The sequence below is a fragment of the Globicephala melas genome, chromosome 6 (assembly GCF_963455315.2).
Source record: "Globicephala melas chromosome 6, mGloMel1.2, whole genome shotgun sequence".
NCBI lineage: Eukaryota > Metazoa > Chordata > Mammalia > Artiodactyla > Delphinidae > Globicephala > Globicephala melas.
Window position 1 is genome coordinate 55,825,098 of NC_083319.1, and position 25,597 is coordinate 55,850,694.

The 25,597-nt window shown below is 38.2% G+C and overlaps 1 protein-coding gene across 1 annotated transcript; it reads right to left on the reverse strand.

Moving 5' to 3' along the window:
* Positions 1-1,430: 1,430 nt before the first annotated feature.
* LOC115863937 (prorelaxin) lies at positions 1,431-7,021 on the reverse strand. The gene is made up of 2 exons (XM_030877195.2): positions 6,811-7,021; positions 1,431-1,771 (listed from the first exon to the last, which is right to left on the reverse strand). The coding sequence occupies exons 1-2, from the start codon at positions 7,019-7,021 to the stop codon at positions 1,431-1,433; spliced, it is 552 nt and encodes a 183-aa protein (XP_030733055.1).
* Between the last annotated feature and the right edge of the window lie 18,576 nt (positions 7,022-25,597).

The following is a 25,597-nucleotide window of genomic DNA, read 5'->3' on the forward strand; positions in this document are numbered from 1 at the left end:
CAGAGGTAGTGAATACAGATTCTTGGGCTAGGAGCCCTGTTTTCAGGGCTTTTGTGGAGAAGCAGATGAGGGACATGGGCCAGGGCAGGGTCTGGGGAGATGCCTCTTGTGTCTGGGGATGCCTCTTTGTCCTTTCTGGGCTGTAAGCTTCCTGGTCACTGCCCTTGTTCTCCTGTGTTGGGTTTTCCATTTCAGACAGCACTCTTCCAGGCTTTGTCCAAGGTGGCTTATGGCCTCTGAGGTTGCACAGCCTTTTATGAAGTTTTACAAGGTGGCCTTAGTTGGAGGCCTGATTATGATTAATCATGTATGGGAATTTGAAATATGGGAGTTGCTGTTTTAATTCTTTTAAATTCTATTTACAGACATATGATGGAGATTAAATTGCTATTTAAGTGTACTTTTTTCTATAAATGCTGCCTAAAAATTTAAGTGTATGTAAATCAAAGGAACTGGCTAAACACTAAGATGATAACTCTGTTAATTTACTATACTAATAAGTTTTCATATCATTTCACAGTTATTTTGTTATAGAAATGGTTTGTAAATTCTAAAATAGCAAACAAAGTATGTTTCCTTGCTAATACAGTTTTTCTATAATATATGACACGAAATTGTTTATTCTCTTTTATATGTATTATATATTCATTTTTCTCCTTAAAAAATTATAATTTACTTTTTAGTGTTTTAGACAGTAGAATTAAGGTAAGAACCCTAGTTTGAAAAATACTTGAGTTTATATGGCCTCAACTAAATTAAATTGATTTAGGGTCCAATCTGATTTTTTTGCAATTAATAGTTCAGTAAGACACAAAAAATATTTTAAAATCTACTAGAAAAGTTCAAATCTTGTGACTGCATATTCGAACTAAGAGTTAATTTCAATAAAAAAGTTTTGGTCCATTTTATGTACCTGGTGTTAGGTATTGTGTAAGTTATTTTTAAATTTTTATTTATTTTTTTGCTATTAAAATAATTCATTTGATATTAAGTTGTGAAAGAACATTTGGGCATTATGTTTGGAGGGAAAATGGTGACAGATTATAATTTATCAGATACAGATTTCAAAAATAGACTTGTCCATTCTCACTTATGCAAGACATAGCATTTTACTAAGCTATCTAGTTCTAAAATTTTCTTTGAGTTATTGTGTGTGGCTAAAGTGATAAAGATTTTATTGTCATTTTAAGTTAATAGCATTAAAAAAGCAATAACATAATTATATCATTAATAAAAACCAAAAATATCTTCTCACATAAAAAGTATTATTATCAGAAACTACAATAATGCAAGGGACATTTTCTTACACATCAACTGAAAAACCTAAACACTAATTTCTCATATTCTAGTAATCAGTGGGGCGACAGAGGCATCGGTGAATGTGTCAGTGAGAATACATGTGAACATTAGATGAAATACACAGCTTCATCTCAGCATAATCTAGCAATATCTTTTCTGATACAACCTACTTGACAACATTTCTCACTCAGTGTCATACGGAACAGTCTCTTTTTTCGGGAATGTTTATCTAAGCCTAAGTTTTTTAATTCTGAAAGACTTTTGTCTTCTGCTTCATTTTGTCTATTAAGAATAATTTTCTTAAATTCTTCAAAGTTAAAATTTGAATCCTTTAATGCAGATTGTTGTAGCTCTCTCAGTGATGGCTGCCTCTCGGACAGTGTTGCCTTCAGCTCCTGTGGCAAATTAGGAATGAATTCCAACAGCATCTTTAAGGTTTCTGCATCTTTGGTGATGGAGGGTGGCATGATTTCTAATTTAAAAAAGACGGGGAAGAGAAAAAATATTCATGTTAAAGTACATCAGGAAAACTATAAAATTTTGCATAGACACAAAGGAAAGCATTGCCTCAATAGAATTCAACAATAAAACAGAATCAGCAAGTGTCCTGATATCTAAAAAGCTTAGTTTATTATAGTTGGGCAGGTTAAACAACATTACCAAAGTTCTGCTTTACTCCACTCGTACCCTTGTCATCTCTCCTCATGTCCCTTTAATGCTTTCACCATAGCACTTTTTTATCTCTGATACTTCTGAAGTCATCTTGATCCTCAAAAACACTCAGTTTGACCACAGATGAATTTTTATTACCTGAGTAATTTATTTCCATGACTAAGCAACTTCTGAGTTATGATAGTAATCCTTGAAAAGTATATTAATTATTTTAAACTATCAACTGTTCCATGGTGGCAAGTTACTGCTTCAGGATAAAGTTAAAAAGCAGAATTTCCAACTGCTCTGATCTAGCAGGCAGGAGATACCAGTCTCTGATGCTCCTCATACATGTATTAATAATTTCTCTTCCCTAGAGTATTTACTGCAAATCAGTAATGTTTTACTTTATGAAGAAATGGGTTAAAAGAACACTAAGCAACAAATCACTGACTATAAGAGATTTTTAATCTGTTGTGGTGTGTGTCTACTGACTACTGTGTATGGTTTTTGTTCCAATGTTGTAGATCATAAACTATGCAAGTTCTGTGTGTTCCCTAGGAAGGGAGCCTGGTCTTAAGTAGCATCCCAGGATTGGGTATACATGAAGGTTGAGACTTGGGCTGGCAACTTTCAGGGACCAGCTGACATCTTCCTTCTTTACACCCATTCAGTTCAGTTGAACATCCTTTGATAGTTTCCATGTCTCTGGCTCTGCCAGATTAGAGATATAAATAAAAAGAAAACAACTTTCCTGCCCTCAAAAAACTTCCAGGTAAATTCTATCCTAACCTTACCTATCCCCATTACACAATTTTGAGAGTTACAGCACCAAAAAAAAGTTGAAACACAGATGAAGTTTAAATTATAGTGTAAACCTGGATCACTACTTGTTGTTTTTCATGGACAGCAAAACTGTCCATTTCAGCTTATAATAAGACATTCCTCCTGAAATAGTGGAAACAATGAGGTCAAGAGATATAAATCTAAGCATGGAAAGTGGATTCCTGGGCAACCACTGATGCTTACAGATCAGAGAAAACCATGCCCCCTCACCCAGGCAGGAATGGTCTCAGCTTGTTCACTTCCTATGAGTTCTGTAGCAAGGATCTCAGCCAACAACAAACTTCAACGATTGGAGTTTTCAGTGGAAAGAAAACAATATTCTAACATTTTATTTTTCCTCCCAATGTTTTCTCTCATTCAAGTTCCAAACTGGCAATGACAGATGAGAATTTATACCATTTTTTGGTAGTCAGAAATGTTCACATTTTCCCTCAGTAAGACATCCTAAGTTCAATTCAATCTCTTCATAAAAACTCTCCTTGCTCTAACTTAAACCTTTTCTAATTGAAGCTTTATTGAATACAAAGAAAAGCTGATTGTAACTTTCCATATACTTGAAGTCAGTTAATGAATCAGGCAAAACATTTGTAGTTTCTATTACATTTATTCATAGGTTGTTGTTTTTGGCACTTTTTATTTTCAATTTAAAAACTTGTTATTTTGAAATACTTTTAAAGTTACAGAAAATTCACAAAAATGTGACAGAGTTCCCAGAGTTCTTTTTTTTTTCTTTTGGTAAGAACATTTAACGTGAGATCTACCCTTTTAACAGAATTTTAAGTGCCCAATACACCATGATTATCTATAGGTACAGTGTTATAAATCAGATTTCTAGAACCAATTCATCTTGCATAATTGAAATTTTATACATGATAATTAGCAGCTCCCCATTTTTCCCTCCTCCCAATCCTGGTAACCACCATTTATTCTTTGCTTCTATGAGTCTGACTATTTTAGATACTTATAATAGTGGAATCAAGTAGTATTTGTCCTTCTGAGACAGGCATTTTTCACTTAGCATAATGTCCTCCAAGTTCATCCATGTTGTTGCATATTTTAGGATTTCCTTTTTTAAGGCCAAATAATACTCCATTGTATGTATATACCACCTTTTCTTTATTCATTCGTCTGTGGATGGACATTTAAGTTGTTTCCACATCTTGGCTATTGTGAATATTGCTGCAGTGATTATGGAAGTGGTAATGTCTCTTCAAGATACTGATTTCAGTTCTTTTGAATAAATACCAGAAGTGGAATTGCTGATCATATGGTAGTTCTTTTTTTTTTTTTTTTTTGAGGAACCTCCACACTCTTTTCCATAGTGAATGCACAAATTTGCTTTCCCACCAACAGTATACTATACATGGGTTTCAATTTCTCCACATTCTTAACCATACTTTTCCTTTGTTTTTTGATAATAGCCATCCTGACAGGTGTGAAGTGATAGCTCATTGTGGTTTTGATTTCAATTTCCCTGATGATTAGTGATATACAGCATTGCTTCTTATACCTGTTGGCCATTTGTATGTCTTCTTTGGAGAAATGTCTATTCAAGTCTTTAGCCCATTTTAAAACCAGGTTATTAGTTTTTTTGCTATTGAGTTGTAGGAGTTCTTTATATATTTTGGAAATTAACTCCTTATCAGGTACATGGCTTGCAAATATTTTCTCCTATTTCATAAGTTGCCCCTTCGTTATTGAGTATGTCCTTTGCTGTGCAGAAGTTTTGTCTATTGATGTAGCCTCACTTGTCTAATTTTGCTTTTGTTGCCTGCATTGTACTCTTTATTAAGATTATTTTTTAAATTTATTTTGAAACATTTTGCAATTCACAACAACTTTAGGTTCTGGAGTCTAAAAGATAATATCCTAATCAACCTGAATTCATACAAATGCCTCCTAATCAGTATATTTTGGACTAAACTCTTACTAACATAGACTTCTTCTAATTAAAAATATCTATCTTATTTTTAAAACGGTACAATGAGTATTATTTCTGCACGCATTGTGGGAAAATAATTTAATAATGTACAAACAGAAACTATCGAACAATAGAGGCATGAATCACAGATTATTGACATGTACTTCCAAAGTGATTCTTAATTAGTAATTTAAACACTTCCCTTGATCCTCACTTGCAGGCAATAGTTTGTTAGATTATTTCCAGTTAAATTATGTACTGAGCAGTGACAAAGACAGTTCTTTAAAAATATTTTAAAATCACTAGCCTTTTCTACAGAAATAGAAATTTGGCCAAATATCTAGATAGGTATAAATGTAGTCAGAAAACCATTTTTAAGCAACAATCTGGAGACAACCTAAATGTCTGCTAAGAATGGTTAAATATGTATGGTAGATTTATGACGTGGAATACCAGAAAGAAATTTTAAATCATCTTTTTGGAGTCTAACAATGTGAGAAGATGCTCACAATATAATGTTAAATGAAAATGCAGGAGATACACATACCTATTGCCAAATATTAATATTGCTTTCCATTTCCTCATTTAATATAGATATTTTCATTTTATCATTAAATTCACAGATTTTTTTCAGTCTTTAATATCTAATGGTGCTTTTCATTATTGTATTTATGTATATTTTTCAGTCTTTAATATGAGCATATTATTTATTCAGAAAAAGTGAAACAATGAAGCAAATGCAATCTGCTCTTGCCTACTTTGAATCAGTGAATTCCTAAACTCTGTGGTACTCTTCTATTAATATTATACAAGAAGTATGTAAAAACTTGCATTAAATAAATCAGTCTCTGACCAACAATGTAGAAAAGTTAGGTAAAAAACTTTATAATCATATTTTAAGTCCCATAAAAGGACAGTAAATGTACTTAGTGTGCACAATGATTTTACATGAGGGTCACTTATATAGAGGATATGCATATAGCCTATAAATATAGTTGTGATTTATCATAAATTGCATGTGTTATGAAATATAAAACAATTATTCATAATTGAGCTTGCCCTCTCTGATTTTAACATGACCCATTACAGTGATTAGACTAGGCTATACCTCAGTGAAAGTTTCCATTGTTACTTAAACTTAGCTTCCAATTTATCTTTATAAATCCTTTATAACTTAACAGTGATTTTTTTAAAAAAATTCCAGATTTGATTCTGAGATCTTGCTTTTTTAAAGAAAATCCATTGCAGCTTCTAAATGCTTGAAGCATCAATCACGTTTTCTGCTTTGTTTGGCTGAAGGGCAAACTTCCCTTGACTCTTGTTCCCCTTCAGTTTCTCTTGCAGACCATCAGGCCCTTTTCCTTCTCTTTAATCCCTTCTCTCGCACATGAACTTCAAGACTCAGTTCAAAGAAGTGGGAGGCTAGGTCCTCCCCTTTGGTGAAGTTAACAAATAAAAATAAAAGAGTAAGTTTTCGATGGCATGGGCCACAGCCGAGATTGCTTTTTTTAAAAAAAAAAAACAAAGGAGGGTCGTTAAATTTAAGGCCCCCTTTTATGTTTACATTTCAGGACCCTATCATAGGTCTCTGCCCTATGCCCTTTGGTGCGCAAATACGCGTGATAACCAGCTCACACCTCACTGTTTGCCCCCTGTCATCTCAAGTTAAGATGCCCTGTCCAGTTGCCCCATCCATCAGCAAGCCTTCAGTCCTGCCCTCGGACTGATCCTCTGGCCTGAGTACGGATCCTCCGGGCTGAGTACGCCCCGCCTACTGTGGGTCTTTGAGCACTTACCTCCCTCTGTAGCTTCCTCCTTCTCCCTCCCTGCCCCGCCACCCGGACTGCCAGGAGGTGAAGGCACCAACTGCCTCTCAGGTAAGGCCACTTGCTGTTCCCGCTGCTTTCTCTCCCTGTGGTGAAATCCCGGGTGAAATCCTGCCTAGAAAGCAAGTTACGAGGCAAAATCCCAAACTTTTAGGCACCGGCAGCTTCAGAGTCATGTGGGCAGCCCTTCCCATTGCTCGGCAGCCGGACAGCAACCAATGGGAAGTGCAGAGCGGCTGGTCGGGGGCGGGGGTTGGGTGCTCTCACCTGCGGGCGGTCCGGATCCCAGCCAAGGCTCCTCCAGGCTCAGAGCCGTTCTCCCCCAGGAGACCGAGCCACAGATCTCGACCCAGAGGCGGACTAATTCTCGGCCGCATGCCTTAATAAGGTCGTTCGTCCTCTGGCCTGAAATCTCTCTGGGAAGTTGACTCAGTAGCAGCCAGACCCCTAGCAGGTGGGACAAGAACTGGCGCGGCATCCTGGACCTGATCTCGTCTGCTCTGAGCGTTTTAGCCTTTCTCGAGATACTGCACCTGCTGTAGCCTACCGGCCTCCGTCAGTGTGCCAATCCTGGCCTTTAGGTTGCTTTCCCTGCCTGGCTCCACCAAGCTTTTATAGCCCTCTGGCTACCGCTTAGACCTTGAGTCAAGGGTCCAAGCTCCACCCCTTTCCCCACCCACCTGTTTGAAATACCCCCTTCCCCCACCAGCTCTGGTTTACCCTTACCAACTTTTCTCCATTTGTCCATCCTTTTGTTCGTGGCCCTTTTACAGTTGTTTAGGGTTTTTTTCCTCTCTTTTTTCTTTCCCTCTAACCATTTTGTATACTTGGGTAGGGTTAGTCAATATTTGAAGTCTTTATTATAAAGCTAGGCATGGCCACTGTGCTAAATTATATCAAGAATAAAATTGAAATCACCCATATTCTCACAACCCAGCGTGAGCCTTCAAATCTAAATAAGATTATAGTTAGGTTAATTAATATTGTGTCTGGTATATCAGTAAATAAAAATATGATGAATGAATGGTTATATCATTGACAAGAGAGGGAGAACTGATGACTTTTTATCTAAATTCTGGTGAAAACATTAAAATCCTCAATGCATCGCTTTAGGCTTGTACAGTGTCCTAAGTTTACAATGCACTTTCTCCACTGACTTTCCTTGGACTCCTCTGGAACATAGCTTGATTGTAACCAGTTACTTGAGTATTTTAATTTGAGATTGTATTCTGTGTCTCGAGAGAGACCAAAAAAGAAAAGAAAAAAAGCAATGGAATCCCACAATTCCAGAAAGAATATTTTGGAATATAATGCAGATTACAGCACAAAAATTATATGATTATTTTATTTTTGCTGTACTCTATGTTTGCTGTATTTGGTGAGGTAATTTTTAACACCTTCTAATTTAACTTTTAAAGAATTCAATATAATTTGAGCTGATATGTTCATTAAGGTTTTCTAGATGGACAGTAAACTTGTAAGTTCAAATAGGTTCATTTTTCAATAATTTATTTGCTTGTTTTCATAATGTACTCAGATTACCTCAGCTCCACCAGGTAAATCAGAGACCTGGAAGAAGTTAGGGTAGCTCTGAATTTGAGTAAAAAGTCAACAATCACTTAGTTACAAATATAACTATGGAATAGAATAGTTCTAATTTGTAGATTGCTGCTAATTTTAACAGGGTGCACTCAGCACTGGTCATATGCTATGCATTGCATAATTGCTCAAAAAAATCTGACCAAAGCTGTGGAATGATCACGATAGTGCTTTTAGATGGGTTTCTGCTAAGACAAGCAATTTGGGCCAGGCTTCTCAAAACTGAGGTTTGACGGTATTTTTGTGGGTTCACAGTTATTGCAAAAAATAATCCATTTACAGGGCTGTCCTCCAAAGTAACTGCTCATTTAAAATATAAATTTCCAGGGGAGTGTAATTTTTTACCTTACTTAGGTAATCTTATAGAGTCCTCACAACTGTCCAGTGAAGTGGCCATTTTCTCATTTTACAGAGAGAGGAAGCAAGCTGAGAGTAGTCAAGTTAACTTGTGCAACCTTGTCTAGCACATGTGCCAGATGTGGGCTTGCCCTACTGTTAAGGGTAACAGGCAAATTCAGGATTCATAGCTTTTATAGACACAACTAAATGGTATTTCATATTCTTAAAACAAACGCAACAACAAAACCCAAAGAAACCTCTTTAAAGAGAAAAACCAAATGTGTGCCATGCACACACCTGGAAAGTGCTGGAGCTGGGATTCCTACCTATGTCTACTGGATTCCAAAGCCCCCTTTCTTTGATTCCACTGTATCCCTTGGATCTAGCTCCAGTTAGCATTAATCTGCATGGTGAAAGTTAATGGATAAACAGTAATGTCTTTAAAACAGCTGTTGGAGGTACAAAGCAGTAAGCAAACCTATAGTAACAGTAAGTGAAATTGCCTCAATCTCCTTTTTAGACCCTTCACCCTTAACTACCTCAAGTCTCTCTACCAAGCTCAAGCTGTAAGTGGTAGAAATGATTTTCTAATGTCTCCTGCAGGTAACAGTGTCCATGTGACACAGTTCTGGCCAGTAGGACATAAGCACACGGGTGGACGTTTCTGGCAAAGCCTTTGCTTTTCTGATCCAGGCACTAAGTCTTCTTCTGTCCCCTTCTTTTCCTATCTGAAACACGTACACTGAGCAGCTGTCTTGGAACCAAGAGGTGGGGAAAATAGGAGGTAGCAACAGGAAAAGTGTGAGGAGCCTACTGGCATCATTCAGATGCTAAACAGGGTTGGATGTTTACCCCACAGACTTCTTTGAAGCTACTCTTTTAGCATTTTCTGTTATTTACATTTCTAATTGATACATATATATAAGTGGAGGAAATATTTTATACAAGAAATAAATTAAGTTTACATTCATCAGTTTCTCATGGGAGTTTTAGGTATGCTTTAGTAGTGATTGAATTAGATATTTTGAAGATTGCAGTAATTATTTAAGTGCTTATGCTAGATGGTTTACCACAGATTATTTTTGTACCACTTAAAAACCCGTCATATAATAAGAAGCAGTGAATGCAGATTCTGGGACCAGGAACACTGCCTCCAGGGATTTTGTGGAGGAGGGGATGAGAGACATAGGTCGGGGCAGGGTTTGGGGAGCTGGTTTTTGTCTCTGGGGCTGCATCTTTGTCCTGCCCAGGGTATAAGTTTCCTGGGCACTGCCATTGTTCTTCTGGGTTAGAATCTCCATTTCCAATAAACTTTGTCCTGGGTGGCAGACACCCTCTGAGGTTCTATAGTCCTTTACTGAATTCCCTTGCTCGTGGCCTTCTATCTGCATTACCTTCCAGCCTCCACTATATCCAGTTGGTGTTGGCCAGTGGTTCTCAGAGAAACTCACTTTTTAAAAGATATGAGACTCTGCTCTTTTATATTTCACCACTAATATCTTTCTACAAGCTTTATGTCTTATAATAAATTTTCATTGTTTTCTCTGATCTGTCAATAGCAGATAACCCCACTCAATCCCCATGGTAATCAGGACTGCACTGGATCTATTTTTGCTTGTATATTTCTTCTGTCATTTAACTGGGATTTGGGGAAGGAGGAGAGGTAAACCTTTGTAATTTTTCGAGCATCCTGGTCAGAAGTCATTGCTGACTCTATATCTCATAGAGATAAGATGTTTTGTGCTTTCACTTCAGGTTATCATGCTGCTTTATCAAGAAGACTGAAACAAAAAGTAAAGGGAAATTGAGGTCTTCAAAAAGTCCTCTGGTCATCAAACCTTTGGAAATCTCTTGGTTAAGAGATTAGAAAAAATAAATAACTTCATTTTTTTCTTTCTTCTTATTTCTACACAAATAATAATACATGTGCTAAGGGAATGTTCAGAAAGAATCATGCCACCTGATAGAAACTCCATGTGAGTAGGGATCTTAGTTCTGTTCACTGATGATACATGCTTGTCATGTGGTAGGCACTCAATAATAGGTCTGCAAATATGCTAGTTTTTAAAATCAACATAAATGTTAATATACTGAGTCTAAAATTAAGGCCTAATATTATATGTTGCCTTAATATCTGGTGAAACTAGGAGGGACTTAAATGGCTTAACCACAAGTTCCCCTCCCTATTCTGCTCCCACAGATGGAGTCCACTAGTCCCTCCTCAGCAAGAGGACCAGGCACAATTCCTGCTTATCTCTGAGTAATGGGTTTCATTTCCCTGCTAGCCAATGGAATTATTCAAAGCCAATTACATTTTCTCACAGTAACCAGGGTTACCTCTCTCTCTTGATACTACAAGGCCTGCCTCCCACAGCCCCTGGTTGTTCATTCTGTTCTGAATACAGCTCCCATGTCACCTTGTGTGGCATGCAGTGTCTTCCTACCCTGGGCTGCGAGTATATGACTAATAAACTGCTGCCCATCTCATCTCTCCAGTGTCAGGTGTTGAATGTTGTATGTGGCCATCCTATAACTCTGGGGTGGAATTCCCTCCTTACCAACTGGATAAAAAGGAGGCAATTAAAACAATGGCATCATGAACAAGATGGCCAGTCATCACCAAGGACACTTGTTCAGCTTTAATGAACTTCTCTTGGCTAACTAATTGGTTCCATGTTATGGCAAAGGCCACCTGAGACAGAACTACCAGTTGCTGTAGTCCTATGCTTTGGGTATACTTTTTGTCTTTGTCGGTATTGCCAACTCTTTCGACCCTAAAATACTCTCATTCCCAAGACAAGAATTGTCATTAATTTACTGTACCACAGCTTGATATGTTGTTGGGTTTGGCCCATTTTTAGCAGGTGGTCTCCGAGGCTCCTACCTGTTAAGGTGGGGACAGCTAACCTTAACTGATTGGCTCTTGAGTTCCAATTTTCAAGGATCCAGCTAGAATGATCTGGTCACTGCATCTAGCCTGGTGATCGTAACTGGCAGCTTGGGGGCAGCCATATGGATATTGTTTGTGATTTTGCTCCTCTGAGACAGGCTCAGGGATGGACCTCTGTGAGGTTTGTGAAAAGGAAGGACACCACCATCCCCGGGAGAATTAAGCATGGCACCCCAGTTGCTTAAGAAGAATTGTTGCTCAGGCAAAGGTAGTGCCTGTCTCCTGTGCTGCTGCTTCCCTTGCTTCTGTCATATGTACTCTTTTGACCCCCAAGTGTATCAAGGTGTAAAGCCATAGAGGCCTGTGGCCAGGGGCTGAGGAGAAAAGAAAAGCAGGGGAGCATTTGGTACCAGCCCCTCCCAAAACACCAGAGGATGTAACTCAACTGCTCTCCTATTGCAAAATCCCTGCCCAGTGTACCTCAGCTTTGCTCAGTGTTGCTGATTACCAGGATGCCAAAGGGCTAATCTGACAATCCCAGAGCTTGATGGCCCTCAAACAGGCCATAGACAAAATTACTTTCTTGGATGTGGACCCTGACTCCTGGGAGATTGACTGGTATTCCCTGGAGGAAGAGGTGGCCACCCACAAGGCTTACTGCTCAGTTCCTGAACTTTTCCCACAATCACCCAGAAGATCTGCAATCTGGGTGATTGGATGGAGACAGAAACTGAAAGCCATGACTTTTTGTAGCTAGAAATACAAAATGTTCTGAGGGAAATTGAACAGAGAGAGAGAGAGAGAAGCCAACAGGTTTGGTGCTGTAGTTCACATACCTAATAGCAGACAGCGCAGCAGGACCCTTAAATACCTCTTCTGTTGCTGCTGCCGCCTATGCTTCTGTGACAACAAACATCCTGAGCCTCAGGGTTATAGGGAAAAATATCCATAGCATCCCTGTGGCACAGCAAAGGAGTTAATTCAAACCTGACTTAAGCCTGGGATCTTTAAACCCTAAAAAGCAACCGCTGCCATGGAAGTGGCCCCTAAGCCTGATGATTTGAGACTCTGGAGGAAGAAATTTATAAATAAGTGCAGGGTAGAGAGCACCCCCTCCCCGAAAAAAAACTGTATCTAGTGACCAACCAAAAAAAGGGAGAGGGAGAAAGAAAAAAATGGAGACAGGGAGAGAGGGAGGAAGGAAGAAAGGAAGGAAGGGAGGAAGGAAGGAGGGAGGGCAGGAACCTAGGTATAGGGGAAGGAAAAAAAGAAAAGAAAAAGAAAACAGAAGCAAAGATCCATAATTTGACCTAATTAGAAATCCAAATTTACTCAAATAATGTGTATAGCAAAGATATACAGGTGTGCTGGTTGGCTCTTGAACCTCTTACAACATCTGCTGAAATGCAACTGTTGGCAAACTTTCATGGACTTAATCAATACTGGATCTCAAATTACAGTTATACCTGGGGATCCCACTAAATATTAACATGGCACCGCCTATGATCATAAGGGAGTTACTACATATGAAATAGAGAACCAATAGGTATGACTTGACCATTGGAACTAATGTTTTGCCTAAATTCCCCATTGCACCCATTGGCCTAAAATAGACCATAGTAAGCATAGATGCTCTGACCTAATGAGTGATAAATTAAAATTAAGTCTTTGGCACTTACAAATTGGCCTTCACAAAATGGGACCCCACTGACCACCTCCCTCCCCAATTAAAATAGCTAATATGGCCCAATGTAAATTAAAACAGGGCCTTCAAGAATTGAAGCTTATAAGATCTAATGAGGGAAGGGGTGATTATCCCCCCTGCTTCTCCATTTAATAGCCCAATTTGGCCTGTTCTTAAACCCAGAATGAATGAATGAACGCACCTCATGGTAAATTATCGCAACCTTAATGTAGTACCATCCATTAAGGCCCCAATAGCCAGTACCCAATATTTTTGAAATTACTAATTCCATCTAATCAGCAACTGGTAAATATTTCACTATTATAGATTTAGCTAATATGTCTTATTCAGTGTTTATTTCAACAGCCTTTCAGCTGTAGTTTGCCTTCACCTCTGAAGGGATACAATGCATATTTACCTATGAGGTACCTCAGCAGCCTTGCTATCATACACAATCTTTGCAGGCAAAATCTTAACATCTCCTTCCTCCAAGAGCACAGGTATGACATCACCTTGATGACATTCTCCTCTGAGGAGACTTATTTGACATACTCATTAAGAACATAACAAATACAAAGGAGCTCATGAAAGGGATGGGCTGTTGCTGCACACATAATGCAAGGCCCTTCCACCTCTTTTAAATCCCTGAAAATTATTTAGTAAACGGAGGGCTTCTCCACCCCTGACACTGTCAAGAAACAGCTGTTGACATTCTTAGCACCCACAGTGTTGATACAAATCCATCATGTTTTAGTCCTTGTTGGGTTATGGAGTAAACGTATTCCTTATTTACAACTTTTACTTAATCACACTGATACTGTAACTTACAAATCATCCCACCTGGAATGGGCCACCCTCCATAAAATGTCTCCAGAATCGGTCCAATTTGAAATCAAAGGGTACTCCAGTTAGTGCCTTACAAGATGCCTTCACTGTACAGGCTTTAATAACCTCCTTTTGTGCCTTCTGGAGTCTCTGGAGTCTCTGGACCACCTATGTTGGTAAATTGCCCATGGGCTTCTGATGCAATACTATACACCATTAGAACAACAGTTGCTGGCCACATATTTTCCTCTCCTGGAAACAGAGGTTCTTAGAGCCCCTGGTCCTGTGACCCTCCATACCCAGCTGCCCATTATGTCTTGGGTCATGGAAGCAGCACCCCCACAAGCTGTAGAATGTCACCATATCTGGACCTGAAGAAAGAGATGGCCTTCCGTGTCCTCAAACCCTTGCAAGATGGCATGATGCTGGAGGAGGGCACCCCTCTCCCAGACCCCTTGGGTACCTGGGGAGTCCTTTGGGATCAACTGAGTGAACAACAATGGAGTTAGTATACTTTATGGATGATATGATCTCCGTATATGTGCTGAAGCAACATTCAGTGGAATCCCTTAACTTGGATTTCCCTCATAAAAGGAATCCAACAATCAGCACAGTTGGCCAAACTTCAGGTAGTCATCTTAGCACTGGATGCCTTGGCCAATAAATGGCTCCATCTGCACATTTTTACAGACTATTCAGCAATTGTGTGAGAGTTGCCCCAGGACACTACTTATCCCCATCCCCCTACTTATCCCCATTCCCCATAATCTAGAATTTTTTCTTGAATAGGATGACTGATCATTCAGATTAGCCAATGGTCCGTGGCTCCCACTCCCAACCTGGGCCCTTACCTCACCCCAAAGTTTCACCAACATTGTAGCACATTAGGATCACCTGGGGAGCTTTAAGAACCCCACCCCCACCCCCACTAGTGCTTATGTTGCATGCCAAAACAATTAAACAGGATAGCCTGGTGTGGGAACCAGGCACCAGCCCTTTTAAAGATCCCTAGTTAAAAAAAAAAAAAAAAGATCCCTTGTTGTCTACAGTGCACCAAATAATTGGTAAACTACCACGTAGCCACTGGCCAAAGACTCTGGTGAATGATTTTGGGAATAATTTCATTGAATTTGTTACTTAATGAAATCCTAAAGAAATTAATAGAGTTAAAATTCCTAAATACAGCAGTCTTCAGCATAAATGGGTTATGCAGTACTTTAAATGTGTTATAAAGAGCTAATGTCAGTAATACAAGGATATGCTAATTAATATGGTGAAAAACAAAAACAAATGTGTATGTATGGAAAGGGAAATATATTTTGTAACTAGAACTTCTAAGGTTCTAGCCAGTGTTTTATAGAAACACATTAATTACTCTACTTCAATCTTACAGCAGTGGAATACATGAAAATTTAGTATGAAAATGTTTACTCATGAATATAGAACCTGAACAATCATACTTCATTCCTTCCTCCTTGACTTTCAACATTAACATTTTATTATGCAGGGGCGTCAAATGTCATTTATAATTTGCATATATTTGAAGAAATTAACAAGTTATATTTACTTGTACCTGGCTCAACATACCAACCTTGAAAGATCTCAGAATAATCCTTATTAATTGTTCTCAAACAATTCTCAAGCACTTATTAGCATGCCAGAGATGACATTTTAAGGCTTTAGAAAAACATACAATTCTGTTGCTATTCAAAAAGTATTGTTTTCATAGCTGCATTTGAACAGAATTGTAAGTTGTGAATTGCCCTTCTTATAAATGAAGTTTAATTCTACTTTTTATATTGACATTGAGTGATAGGTGTGATTGGCTATATATGTAATTTTTTAAGTGAGGGGGCTACCCAAAAACATTTGACAAAAGAAAATCATTCTGAACTAAGCTGACCAGTGGAGAAGAAAATTGATTAAGAATCTAGGGAAAGTTGTATGCATTTATATGATTATGAACTCTCTTCATCTATGATTCAGTGGTTTCTAACAAGTGATTTATTAATTTTTGATGAGGGTGATCTTCCTACTGTTTGCTGTGTGTGCATAATATCTGCTCATTTCATCACAATGAATGGAGATACCTTCTTCTTACTTCTAGGGTTTGAGTCTATTGGTCTGAAAAACCAGCTGTTTTAAATGCCTAGGACTGCTTCCCTAAAAGACACTATTTTCTCTGAACACACCATTTTCCTGTTTTCAGGGTTTTTTTCGTCCACAGGGCCAGATACCTCACATTCTGGATTTTCCAAGACAGCTGTGATTTCAGTTTTATTCTTTTCTGTAAATATCATTTGTTTAGTGCACATCTAAATGTTAGTTGAATTTATACCTTTTTTGTGGTTTCATCTAGATGTGTCAGTCAAATACGGTCCCCTGTCACATCACTCACTGTAGTTTTAATGATCAAATATGTTCACTGTTTCCATAGCATAGTCATTTTCTGAGAAATAAGGTATACAGTCAACTGCTTAACAGAGAAGGGTTTGCAGTCAGCTATCAGTTTCTCCTGTGTAAAGTAGAACTCATCAAGTTGTAGGGTGGAGTGAAAATAGCAATAGACATGGAATATGTCTATTTTGGAGAATGTCAATAAACATAGCACAATACTAGGAAATATTGAGTTCTTATCATCTGCCAAACACTATGCATTATTTCATTTTTATCCCTCTCAGCAGCCCTCTGACCTGAGTAATATTTGTATCATCAAACTACAAATGAGGTGATAGAGGAACACAGATTCAGTCACATGTTCAGGTCTTGTGAGCTGAGAGAGGGGTGAGGGTTCAAACAGACTGTCTGCCTGCAGAGCTTGGGCTCTTAACACTTGGCTGTCAGTTGCAGTTTCCTGAGAAATTTTACAAACATGATTTAATTTTGCCCACACAACAATCATGTTACATGGGTATTTGGTCCATTTTACAGGTAAAATTCAGAGTTGCTTTGCCAGAGATCACACAATTAGTAAGAGTGTATGGTAGGACTCAAGCAAAGACTTCAGACATCAAGTTCAATGACTTTTCTGACACACCAAAGTGTCATCTCCCCTTAGTGCCTACTTGGCAGTCAACACAGCAATGACATGTTGATTCGATTTTGAAAATTAACTATAGTTTGGATTTTTATAATTAACATACACACCTATATAACACACATCTTCATCCTTTGAAGCTGAAGGATGTTTTCTAACCCTTTAATTCCTTCACCCACTTAAAGCAAATCAACAAGTTTAAAATACCAGTTATAAAACTCTGCCCTACTTAAGATCCCAGTGGAGGGACATGGGCTCTTCCTGTTTACCCTCTGAAAATTTGGAGCTTGAGAAATGAATTAATAAAGAGAATAGATCATAAAGAAAAATGCCTATAATATTAAAATCATAGCAAGAATATTTTAATTTAGTATATAGCAAAGTACCAGTCAAATGTTGGTACATTGCACATATGAGACGTGAACATTGCCAAAACAATTTAAAGTACAATCTTTTCGTCCAAAATGATTTTGAGGTTAGAACCTTTCATATGACTCCAAGCTAAGTAAATAAATGAGGATCTGAAGCACCAATGAAATAGTTTTTAAATTAAATAATTTGTTTCAGAAAGTGTTGACAACTTGAGTTTGACAGATAAACTTTCTCCCTGGAATATATTTTTAAAATCCAATTCCTTTTTGTTGCTCAGTTTTTGCTTTCAGCCACCTTTTAATATGGTTACTTAAAAACCTGTGAAATAGGAAGTCTTAGAACTTGAAGAGGAGATAATAGTGGAAATTAACATAAGCTGAGTACCTTTTAAATTAGCATTTTATATTGCTACCATCAATAGCAATCTTTCAATAATCATCTGTTAATTTTGTGTAGCTGGGAAGCTAAAAAGCAATGGTTGTTCATCACTTTCGGGGAAAAAGATACATTTTGAACAAAAATAGAAGGGAGTCTAAATGATTAAAGTATAAATTCAAAGCAGTGGTTCTCACCTAGGGATGATTTGGAGACATCTTTGATTATCCAACTGGGATAGAGGGGGGTTGCTATTGACATCTTGTGGATAGAGCCCAGGAATGGTGCTAAACATCCTACAATGCACAAGACAGCACCCCCCCACCCCCGCCAAAGAATTATCTGACCCCAAATGTGCTGAGGTTGAAAAATCCTGGATTAAAGGAACAGAATAGTTTCATTTACACTATTAAAATTTTACACTGATATACACTATTAGAATTATTCAAGTAATTACAAATGCTGAAATGGTGATGCATTTAATAAGTAAATTTATGAGGCTAATGATTGGGCATTTAATAAGTAAATTTATGAGGCTAATGAGTTCTAAAATATGTTGCTTTAAGGCTAGTGTTTAGACTTCAGTTCTCAATTAATTGCCAGAGTACTGGATATTCAAATATTTCAGGGGCAGCACGCTTCCTGAGAGTATTTGCATCCCATACAGAATCTGGTCAATGGCTCAAGACTCAGTCCTCTTTTGTTGAGGAGGGGGTTCCTTGGTTGCTTTGCCCTTGAAATCCAGCTCTCTGCTCTCTGGCATTGCTAGAACTGGAGTACTTTTCTCCAGTTAGCTTGAGTACTCTTTAGTGAAAACCTCTATATCTGACTTCTAAATAAAAGGATCTGGCCTGTAAAATCAATACCATTAACATATAATTTTAAAGTAAGTTTTTTGTTTCAAAAATTCTAAAATATATATATATTAGGTGACAAATGTTAAAATTCAGTTATTTTACTCTTCCTCTTCCCTTTTCTTTCTGAATAATTCCATGCTAAAGACTTTAGGAAGGGCAGAACAAAGGATGTGTCCATACTGGTAGGGGTTGGGGAAGGCTGTGGTGGCTCAGAGGTGGGTGTTGGAACCTGAGAAGAGTGAGGAGGGCATTCACACTGGGGTCAGAGAGAAAGGGAAGGTGGTCCAGTGAGACCACCTCCGGGTCTGAGCTGGTTAAGGAGGGCTTCTGCACAGTGGGGCTAGTGTGTCAGCATGTGAGTGGGATGAGGAAAACATCTGTCTGTGTGATGAGTAGCCAGAGTGAGTGGCTAGAGCTCAAGCAGGGTAAGGAGGGGGATCTGTGTAGGAGGGCTTCCTGGCAAGGGTGCTGACAAGCAGGCTGAGAAATGCGAAAAGAAAATGAGATAATATCTTAGAAATCCTGATGGAAAATTATTAATAACCAGAAATTTTGTACCCAACCAAACTATCAAGTGTCAGAAGAGAATAAAGTTACTTTTAGGTATGTAAGGTCTCAACATTTTTCTTCCATTCACTTTTTCTCACGAAGCTATAGGAAGATAAGTTCCAGCAAATGAGGGTGCGCAACATAGAATGTAGGAAGCAAAAGGCCCAACACAGGGATAACCTCCACCATGGTGGTGAAGGGAGAACTCTGGATGAGAGCTAAGTACCAGATGTAGAGGGAAAACAGTCCAGGTGAGAGCATGTCAGAAGTCTCCAAATTTCTTCAAGAAGATATTGATTAAATAACTGATTTGAATGAATGTCTTGGGAGGAGATTTAGAAACGAATGAAGAGTTAGAGGTTAAGGAAGTGATAAATGCATAGAACATTAAGCACACAAAACAGGAACAAGACTAATTCCAGAGAAAGCAGGAAGCTGAGCAAGAAAGGAAAAGTAATTATACTTTATTTCATGGCACAGCTGTGAAAGGTGTTTTCATCATCATTATAATGTGAACATTGAATATTTATCTAACTAAAATGATTATCTACCAGCACTTGAAGGATGGGGGAATGGGAAGGATGCAAGTGTGTGGCAGTTGTGGTGGAGTTGGTGTGGTGGGAAAGCTAAGAGAGCAACTTCTTCATGATCAAAATACTATGTCAAGAAATAGTATCAAAAAAATATTTTGAAACATTAAGAAGTAACTACAGGGACCTCCCTGGTGGTCCAGTGGGTAAGACTCTGTGCTCCCAATGCAGGGGGCCCGGGTTCGATCCCTGGTCAGTGAACTAGATCCCGCATGCATGCTGCAACTAAGAATTCGCATGCCACAACTAAAGAGTCCGCATGCTGCAACTAAGAAGTCCGCATGCCGCAACTAAGACGCATCACAGCCAAAATAAATAAATAAATATTAAAAAATAAATAAAAGCATTTAAAAAAAAGAAGTAACTACACTGGAGTGTTACTTAAAGAGGTAAAGTTACACGAAGTAACACAGTCATTAACTAAAATATGAGTGCTTTCCACCAAAGGAAACCATAAACAAGACGAAAAGACAACCCTCAGAATGGGAGAAAATATTTGCAAACGAAACAACCAACAGAGGATTAATCTCCAAAATATACAAATAGCTCATGCAGCTCAATATCAAAAAAACAAAAAACCCAATCAAAAAATGGGTGGAAGACCTAAATAGACATTTCTCCAAAGAAGACATACAGATGGCGAACAAACACATGAAAAGATGCTTAACATCACTAATTACTAGAGAAATGCAAATCAGAACTACAATGAGGTATGACCTCACACCTGTCAAAATGGCCATCATCAAAACATCTACAAACAATAAATGCTGGGGAAGGTGGGAGAAAAGGGAACCCTCGTGCACTGTTGGTGGGAATGTAAATTGATACAGCCACTATGGAGAACAGTATGGAGGTTCCTTAAAATACTAAAAATTAAACTACCATACAACCCAGCAATCCCACTACTGGGCATATACCCTGAGAAAAACATAATTCAAAAGAATCATGTACCACAGTGTTCATTCCAGCTCTATTTACAATAGCCAAGACATGGAAGCAACCTAAGTGTCCATCAACAAAGGAATGGATAAAGAAGTTGTGGTACATATATACAATGGAATATTACACAGCCATAAAAAGGAATGAAATTGGGTCATTTGTAGAGACATCGATGGACCTAGAGTGTGTCATACAGAGTGAAATAAGTCAGAAAGAGAAAAACAAATATCGTACATTAACGCATATACATGGAATCTGAAAAAATTGGTATAGATGATCTTATTTACAAAGCAGAAATAGAGATACAGATGTAGAGATCAAACATATGGATACCAAGGGAGAAGGGGGGTGGGATGAATTGAGAGATTGGGATTGACATATATACACTACTGATACAATGTATAAAATAGATAACTAATGAGAACCTACTGTACAACACAGGGAACTCTACTCAATGCTCTGTGGTAACCTAAATGAGAAGGAAAACCAAAAAAGAGGGGATATCTGTGTACACATAGCTGATTCACTTTGCTGTATAGTATAAACTAACACAATATTGTAAAGCAACTATACTCCAATAAAATTTTTATAAATATTATGACATAGTATGAGTCTGTTTCATGTTTGGTAATTGCAATCATTGTTGCTTTTGTTGTGGTCATCCATTTACAGTGCTTGGTGTCAGTTTATTATCTCTTGTAAAAATAAAATACAGTGTGTGTGTGTGTGTGTGTGTGTGTGTGTGAAAAAATTTTTTACAAATAGATAAATAAATAAATATGAGTGCTTTCAACAACTTCCCATTGGCCCTTACCATTTCAGTTTGACTGGATCTGACTTTCAACTTCTAGCACCTGCAATCTTTTTTTTTTAACGTCGCTATTGGAGTATAATTGCTTTACAACGTTGTGTTAGTTTCTGCTTTAAAACAAAGTGAATCAGCTGTATGTATACATATATCCCCTCCCTCTTGCATCTCCCTCCCACCCTCCCTATCCAACCCTTCTAGGTGGTCACACAACACCAAGCTGATCTCCTTGTGCTATGCAGCTGCTTCCCACTAGCTATCTGTTTTACATCTGGGAATGTATACATGTCCATGCTACACTCTCACTTTGTCCCAGCTTACCCTTCCCCCTCCCCGTGTCCTCAAGTCCATTCTCTATGTCTGCATCTTTATTCCTGTCCTGCCCCTAGGTTCTTCACAGCCACATTTTTTTTTTAGATTCCATATATATGTGTTAGCGTATGGTATTTGTTTTACTCTTTCAGACTTACTCCACTCTATGACAGACTCTAGATCCATCCACCTCACTACAAATAACTCAATTTTGTTTCTTTTTATGGCTGAGTAATATTCCATTGTATATGTGTGCCACATCTTTATCCATTCATCTGTCGATGGACACTTAGGTTGCTTCCGTGTCCTGTCTGTTGTAAATAGAGCTGCAGTGAACATTGTGGTACATGACTCTATTTGAATTATGGTTTTCACAGGGTATATGCCCAGTAATGGGATTGCTGGGTCATATGGTAGTTCTATTTTTAGTTTTTTAAGGAAACTCCATACTGTTCTCCATAGTGGCTGTATCAATTTACATTCCCATCAATAGTGCAAGAGGGTTCCCTTTTCTCCACACCCTCTCCAGCATTTATTGTTTGTAGATTTTTTGATGATGGCCATTCTGATTGGTGTGAGGTGATATCTCACTGTAGTTTTGATTTGCATTTCTCTAATGATTAGTGATGTTGAGCATCCTTTCATGGGTTTCTTGGGAATCTGTATATCTTTGGAGAAATGTCTACTTAGGTCTTCTGCCCATTTTTTGATTAGGTTGCTTGGTTTTTTTCTTTTTTTTAATTTTATTTATTTATTTATTTTTGGCTGTGTTGGGTCTTCGTTTCTGTGCATGGGCTTTCTCTAGTTGCAGCGAGCGGGGGGGCCACTCTTCATGGCGGTGTGCGGGCCTCTCACTGTCGCGGCCTCTCTTGTTGTGGAGCACAGGCTCCAGACGCACAGGCTCAGTAGTTGTGGCACACGGGCCTAGTTGCTCCGTGGTATGTGTGATCTTCCCAGACCAGGGCTCAAACCCGTGTCCCCTGCATTGGCAGGCAAATTCTCAACCACTGCGCCACCAGGGAAGCCCGGTTGCTTGGTTTTTTCATATTGAGCTACATGACCTGCTTGTATATTTTGGAGATTAAACCTTTGTCAGTTCTTTTGTTTGCAAATATTTCTCCCATTCTGAGGGTTGTCTTTTCTTCTTGTTTATGGTTTCCTTTGCTGTGCAAAAGCTTTTAAGTTTCATTAGGTCCCATTTATTTATTTTTGTTTTTATTTTCATTTCTCTAGGAGGTGGGTCTAAAAGGATCTTGCTGTGATTTATGTCAGAGTGTTCTGCCTATGTTTTCCTCTAAGAATTTTATAGTGTCTGGCCTTACATTTAGGTCTTTAATCCATTTTGAGTTTATTTTTGTGTATGGTGTTAGGGAATGTTCTAATTTCATTCTGTTACAGGTAGCTGTCCAGTTTTCCCAGCACCACTTATTGAAGAGGCTGTCTTTTCTCCATTGTACATTCTTGCCTCCTTTATCAAAGATAAGTTGACCATATGTGCATGGGTTTATCTCTGGGCTTTCTATCTTGTTCCATTGATCTATATTTCTGTTTTTGTGCCAGTACCATACTGTCTTGATTACTGTAGCTTTGTAGTAGAGTCTGAAGTCAGGGAGCCTGATTCCTCCAGCTCCCTTTTTCTTTCTCAGGATTGCTTTGGCTATTTGGGGTCTTTTGTGTTTCCATACAAATTGTGCAATTTTTTGTTCTAGTTCTGTGAAAAATGCCATTGGTAGTTTGATAGAGATTACATTGAATCTGTAGATTGCTTTGGGTAGTATAGTCATTTTCACAATGTTGATTCTTCCAATCCAAGAACATGGTATATCTCTCCATCTGTTTGTATCATCTTTAATTACTTTCATCAGTGTCCTGTAGTTTTCTGCATACAGATCTTTTGTGTCCTTAGATAGGTTTATTCCTAGGTATTTTATTCTTTATGTGTCAATGGTAAATGGGAGTGTTTCCTTAATTTCTCTTTCAGATTTTTCATCATTAGTGTATAGGAATGCAAGAGATTTCTGTGCATTAATTTTGTATCCTGCTCCTTTACCAAATTCATTGATTAGCTCTAGTAGTTTTCTGGTAGTATCTTTAGGATTCTCTATGTATACTGTCATGTCATCTGCAAACAGTGACAGCGTTACTTCTCCTTTTCCGATTTGGATTCCTTTTATTTCTTTTTCTTCTCTGATTGCTGTGGTTAAAACTTCCACAACTGTGTTGAATAATAGGGGTGAGAGTGAACAACCTTGTCTTGTTCCTGATCTTTGAAGAAATGGTTTCAGTTTTTCACCATTGAGGACGATGTTGGCTGTCGGTTTGTCATATATGGCCTTTATTATGTTGAGATAAGTTCTCTTTAGGCCTACTTTCTGGAGAGTTTTTATCATAAATAGATGTTGAATTTTGTCAAAAGCTTTTTCTGCATCTGTTGAAATGGTCATATGGTTTTTCTCCTTCAATTTGTTAATATGGTTTATCACATTGATTTCCGTATATTGAAGAATCCTTGCATTATTGGGAAAACCCCACTTGATCATGGTGTATGATCCTTTTAATGGGCTGTTGGATTCTGTTTGCTAGTATTTTGTTGAGGATTTTTGCATCTATGTTCATCAGTGATATTGGCCTGTAGTTTTCTTTTTTTGTGACATCTTTGTCTGGTTTTGGTATCAGGGTGATGGTGGCCTCGTAAAATGAGTTTGGGAGTGTTCCTCCCTCTGCTATATTTTGGAAGAGTTTGAGAAGGATAGGTGTTAGCTTTTCTCTAAATGTTTGATGGAATTCACCTGTGAAGCCATCTGGTCCTGGGCTTTGTTTATTGGAAGATTTTTTTTTTATGGTTCTGGCAGCTTTATTGAGGTATAATTATCATACAATCAATGTAAATATTTAAATGTATAATTTGATAAGTTTTGACATATGTATATACCCATGAAATGACAGCCACAATCAGGATAATATTCATCATCTCCCAAAGTTTCCTTGTCCCCTTGGTAATTCTTACACCTGCCCTTCCTTGCCTTGCCCCTTCCCTGTTCCTATGTAACCACTAATCTACTTTCTGTCATTATAGATTTTATGAATTTTCTAGAATTTAAAAATATGGATTCATATGGTAGGTACTCTTTTGCCTGGCTTATTTCACTGTCTGGCCTAATTACTTTGAAGTTGTGTGCACCAATAGTTCACTAATTTTTATTGTTGAGTGGTATTTCATTGTGTGTGTATCCCATAATTTGTTTATCCACTCACCTGCTGAGGGACATTTGGTTTGTTTTCAGATTTTGTCTGTCACAAATAAATCTGCTATAAACATTCATGAAGAAGTCTTGGGACTTCCCTGGCAGTACAGTGGCCAAGAATCCACACTTCCAATGCAGAGGGCACGGGCTCGATCCCTGGTCAGAGAACCAAAACCCCATGTGCTGTGCGGCATGGCCAAAAAAACAAAAACCAATCCAAATAGTTTCAATTTCACTGGTTGTGATTGGTCGGTTTATATTTTCTGTTTCTTCCTGGTTCAGTCTTGGAAGGTTGTGCTTTTCTAAGCATTTGTCCATTTCTTCCAGGTTGTCCATTTTATTGGCATATAGTTGCTTGTAGTAATCTCTCATGATCTTTTGTATTTCTGCAGTGTCAGTTGTTACTTCTCCTTTTTCATTTCTAATTCTGTTGCTTTGAGTCTTCTCCCTTTTTTTCTTTTTTCTTTTTATTAATTAATTATTTTTGCTGTGTTGGGTCTTCGTTTCTGTGAGAGGGCTTTCTCTAGTTGTGGCAGTGGGGGCCACTCTTCATCACGGTGCGCGGGCCTCGCACTATCGCGGCCTCTCTTGTTGCAGAGCACAGGCTCCAGACGCACAGGCTCAGTAGTTGTG

Coding starts and splice junctions, on each gene's coding strand:
- LOC115863937 (XM_030877195.2), bottom strand. CDS start 7,021: ATGCCGCGCCAGTTCTTGTCCCACCTGCTAGGGGTCTGGCTGCTACTG. Junction 1,772..6,810: donor GGGATCCGGACCGCCCGCAG/GTGAGAGCACCC, acceptor TTTTTAAATTAG/AAATCATGCCACCCTCCATC.